Consider the following 4,843-nt stretch of genomic DNA (forward strand, 5'->3'; position numbering starts at 1 on the left):
GGGTTTCACCGTGTTAGCCAGGATGGTCTCGATCTCCTGACCTCGTGATCCCCCCGTCTCGGCCTCCCAAAGTGCTGGGATTACAGGCTTGAGCCACCACGCCCGGCCGAGGCCATTATTCTAAATGAAGTAACTGAACAATGAAAAACCAAATGTTGTATGTTCTCACTTATAAGTGGGAGCTAAGCTATGAGGAGGCAAAAGCATAAGAATGATATAATGGACTTCGGGGACTTGGGAAAGCATGGGAGAGGAATGAGGGATAAAGGCTAATACTTGGTAGAGTGTACATTGCTTGGGTGACGGGTGCACCAAAATCTCAGAAATCACCACTAAAGAACTTATCCATGTAACCAAAAACCACCTGTACACCAAAAACTATTGAAATAAAATTAAAAAAATAGAAGAGTAATTAATACCATTCCCTCCCCTATTTTCCAGTGGGGGGCAAAAGTCTGAAATACTTAAGGAAATCCAGTTGGGGAACAGCAGATAGGGAAAGTGGGGAATACGAGAGTCGAAGAGGCATCCCAGACCCAGGTTAGTTCTCCTCTCAAGGCTTTCTTCCATCTCCTTCCTTGCCTATGACATTGGGACATCTGCAGTTTACGACGTATGTACATCGTCAACAAGGAGATCTGCTCTCGTCTTGTCTGTAAGGAACACGAAGCTATGAAAGGTAAGATGATGTCTGGATGTTTAATGGAGAGAAGCAGTTATGAAAGGGATAAATAGGGACATGATACTACTATATCCAAAGTCTGGTATTGGGGGAGGGCTTTAGGCTACCCCCTTAGATTCCATCAGTTCCTGCTGGAAGTGATCTCAAATAAACAATCTATGCAAAGCAGTATGCTTGATATACAAACACAACCCTAAGAAAAGTACCCCTAGATCCCTTTTCTACTAGATTGTAACCCCACAGTGTCTCCTATTTAGAGAGCTTTCTGACACTCTGGCTATTTTAAAGATCATTCACTGGGGTTCTAGGGAAAATTTCAAGTCAGCCATTACAGATAATAGACTCTGCTAGTCCGCAGCCATGTTCACAACTAAAAATAAAACATACACACACACATGCACTAATTTGGAGACAGTAAGGTTTGGATAGGACCTATAAATAAAACATAGATGGGACATTTAGAAATCAGCTACATTATAAATAGTTCACCAATTCCAGGAACAATGTAAATTTCCTACTGTAACACTTCAGGTAGAAGAAAGTAGAAAGATATTATAGGACCAATTACAAGGGCCCAAAATGTGTGGTTATAGACCATACATGGTGGGAACAAAGATACTCTCACCTTCCCCATGGCCAGCCCCGAATGATGGCTGTGGTTGGTGAAAACACCGCAGACAAAGCCATTTCTGACTCAGCAGCGCGCTTTGTGCTGAGTTCCTGAGTAAGAGCTGTAGTTAACTTCGCAGAAGGAAACTTGCTGTGTGCCCCCATCGGCTCTGTGCAAGCCACCTGCAAGGGAAGCACCTTGAGATTGAGGATGAGTATTTGGGACTCTAGGCACTTTCAAGTATCTCAGGGGACTTACTAAAGTTAGCTGTTTGCCCATAGTAAACACATAAATGTATACTGAATGATTGGACCTCATTTTTCTATTTAATAGATCCATGATTAGAAGAATTGGCAGCTGGATATATAAAGGAAACTAACATTTACTGGTCACCTGTGCTAGGTACTTTGCATACATGATTTCATTTTAATACTCAGAAATATACTGTTGAGGTAGGTATTTTAATTCTCATTTTACAGAAAGGGATAGTGAGGTTTATAAAATTTAAGAAACTTTCTAGGAAGTGGCAAATAACTAGAGTAAGTGGCAGAGCTGGTTAAAACCCAGATCTTTTTCTCTCCAACCTTTCCGCTACACCACACTGCAAAGTCTTCTCTATCCGTTAAAACAAGAGTCTTTGTTATCTTTCTGTATTCTCTTCTCATGATTTTCTGCTTCTCTTCTAGATGAACTTTGCCGTCAGATGGCTGGTCTGCCCCCTAGGAGACTCCGTCGCTCCAATTACTTCCGACTTCCTCCCTGTGAAAATGTGGATTTGCAGAGACTCAATGGTCTGTGATCATCAAAAAAGAGGAAAGAAGAAAAAATATGTGGGTGAGAGGAAGGAGGATCTCCTTCTTCTCCAACCATTGACAGCTAACCCTTAGACAGTATTTCTTAAACCAATCCTTTTGCAATGTCCAGCTTTTACCCCCACTGTCTAATTTTTCACCCAACCTGATAACATTTATCTCATTTTTTAGCACTTAAAATACAAAGTCTATATGATTGCATAATTTTGCTGCTTCTCAATATCATAGATACAGTGAATAGATGATGACTATATGGCTTATATACAAACATTCTATGTACAATTTCAAGGGAGACTAAACTTTAGGCTAGTAATCTTTACTATTGAATCTGATACAGATCTTAGGGTTGTTGAAGAAGCTATCCTTGTCTATTTGGGCTAGCCATAGAACTTCATTTATTTTCCTCACAAGAGTTTCCTAGACCAACTCCCCATCATTCACATGTTCCTCTTTACTCTTTTTTTTTTTTTTTTTTTTTGAGACGGAGTCTGGCTCTGTCTCCCAGGCTGGAGTGCAGTGGCCGGATCTCAGCTCACTGCAAGCTCCGCCTCCCGGGTTTACGCCATTCTCCTGGCTCAGCCTCCGGAGTAGCTGGGACTACAGGCGCCTGCCACCTCGCCCGGCTAGTTTTTTGTATTTTTAGTAGAGACGGGGTTTCACCGTGTTAGCCAGGATGGTCTCGATCTCCTGACCTCGTGATCCGCCCGTCTCGGCCTCCCAAAGTGCTGGGATTACAGGCTTGAGCCACCGCGCCCGGCCCCCTCTTTACTCTTTAACTATTTTGCTGGCTTGCCCGAAAATTTGCCTGCCAAGTCTTCCTTATAAGATACATCATGGTAACTTTTGTAGTCCTGTAAGATTCTGCAACACAGTCAAGAATTATACAATTCTACTAGCAATATATAAGGACCCAAAAAGTCTGCTGCTAAGCTCAGAGGCTGGGGCTAAAGCATGAGGACTATGCCAGGTATAGAACTTGAACTCATAAATTCTCTATCCAATTTTTCATGCAGTTGTCCAGTCGGGAAGTAAGGTTGGAAAGTAAGTCTCATTTACTGATTCGTTTATGGGTAGACTGGGGTTAACCCACCACCACAAAGCAAATTAGACAGCTTAATGTGAAACCATACCATTGGCTGGCATTTCCTTGAGTTGCTACTTCGTTCATCCTCCCAACTTACCAGTGCACGGTAGAAGTATTGTGCACATAGCTTTTGGAATATCCTGACTGGGGCCTAAGAAGGGCATTCAGACTTGAATTTTAATAGGCAGACAGAAAGTTTGCCTACTAGGTAATATGAAAGAGTGAAAGAAACACAATATTCAGACAACCCACATTCTTATCCTGGCTCTAGCAGTAACCATGTAGCCTTGGATAAGTCATTTTCCTTCATTAGGTCCTGGTTTAATTTCCTCATCCTTAAAATGAGAAGGTTAGATTTATCTTAGTTCTGCTGGGCACAGTGGCTCATGCCTGTAATCCCAGCATTTTGGGAAGCTGAGGCGGGTGAATCACTTGAGGTCAGGAATTTGAGACCAGCCTGGCCAACAAGATGAAACCCCGTCGCTACTAAAAATACAAAAATTAGCTAAGCATGGTGGCACGTGCCTATAATCCCAGCTACTCGGGAGGCTGAGGCAGGAGAATCAATTGAACCTGGGAGGTGGAGGTTGCAGGGAGCCAAGATGGCTCCATTGCACTCCAGCCTGGGTGATAAGAGCAAAAGTCCACCTTAAGAAATATATATGTATTATATATTTTCTTAGTTCTAATATTTCCTTTAATTCTATGATTCTCTGGATTTAAATGCTTTATTCATATTTCTTGAAGCTTAGATAAAGTCTAATTTACAGCAACCATATCTGTTTTATCCTGGTGAGGATAGCAGTCCATAGTGGAATAGAACAAAATCCCATTATAACAAATGACAAATTATATATCATGAATCCTTCTGTCTGAATAACTCATAACTTTCTATAAAAGCCAATGGAATTCAAATAGGAGCTAGGAGACAAGTTACATAAGACAGTGGAGGTTGTATTCCTTTTATATTGCTGAGAAAACTAGTTAAATGATCAGATTCTTGCTGTTAAGAAACAATTTAGCCGGGCGCGGTGGCTCAAGCCTGTAATCCCAGCACTTTGGGAGGCCGAGACGGGCGGATCACGAGGTCAGGAGATCGAGACCATCCTGGCTAACACGGTGAAACCCCGTCTCTACAAAATACAAAAAACTAGCCGGGCGAGGTGGCGGGTGCCTGTAGTCCCAGCTACTCCGGAGGCTGAGGCAGGAGAATGGCGTGAACCCGGGAGGCGGAGCTTGCAGTGAGCTGAGATCCGGCCACTGCACTCCAGCCTGACAGAGCGAGACTCCGTCTCAAAAAAAAAAAAAAAAAGAAACAATTTAGTTTAATGGGATCTGTACAACTGATTAAAAAGAAATACTATGAAAAGCCCTAAAGCATATAATCTCTATTCCTTATAGTCTCTAGGATTAAATGTACTCATTTAGACAGACATATTAAATGCATATTTTAGCCACTTTAGAGAAGCCTCATAGGCACAGAGTTTCCAGGATTCATTTTAAGAATATCTTCGTGAACTTGACCCTCCTATACTCCACATTGCAGCGTTTCCATCAGACAGCATTTCAATTCCAGTATTATGTATATTGCAAATTAAACATTTTAAAATATTTTTTTCCAATTTATTTCTCAAAATAAAATGTCATTTGTTCTG

General features: G+C 41.7%; 1 protein-coding gene and 1 long non-coding RNA gene across 2 annotated transcripts in view; both read left to right on the plus strand.

Annotated features, from left to right (window-relative positions):
* The window catches only part of MFAP5 (microfibrillar associated protein 5), a 14,902-nt gene extending 12,418 nt beyond the window's left edge, over positions 1–2,484 (plus strand). The window contains exons 7-8 of the mRNA XM_011955598.1: positions 606–679; positions 1,979–2,484. Coding sequence (XP_011810988.1) covers positions 606–679; positions 1,979–2,091 — 187 coding nt within the window. The 3' untranslated portion in view covers positions 2,092–2,484. The remainder of the gene's footprint in view (positions 1–605; positions 680–1,978) is intronic.
* A 386-nt stretch (positions 2,485–2,870) lies between these two features.
* On the plus strand, positions 2,871–4,843 carry LOC105519915. Its single transcript, XR_001003041.1, has 2 exons — positions 2,871–4,219; positions 4,513–4,843. It is a non-coding gene; the product is annotated as an uncharacterized LOC105519915 (long non-coding RNA).

This window comes from Colobus angolensis, unplaced genomic scaffold, assembly GCF_000951035.1.
Source record: "Colobus angolensis palliatus isolate OR3802 unplaced genomic scaffold, Cang.pa_1.0 Scaffold11, whole genome shotgun sequence".
Lineage (NCBI taxonomy): Eukaryota > Metazoa > Chordata > Mammalia > Primates > Cercopithecidae > Colobus > Colobus angolensis.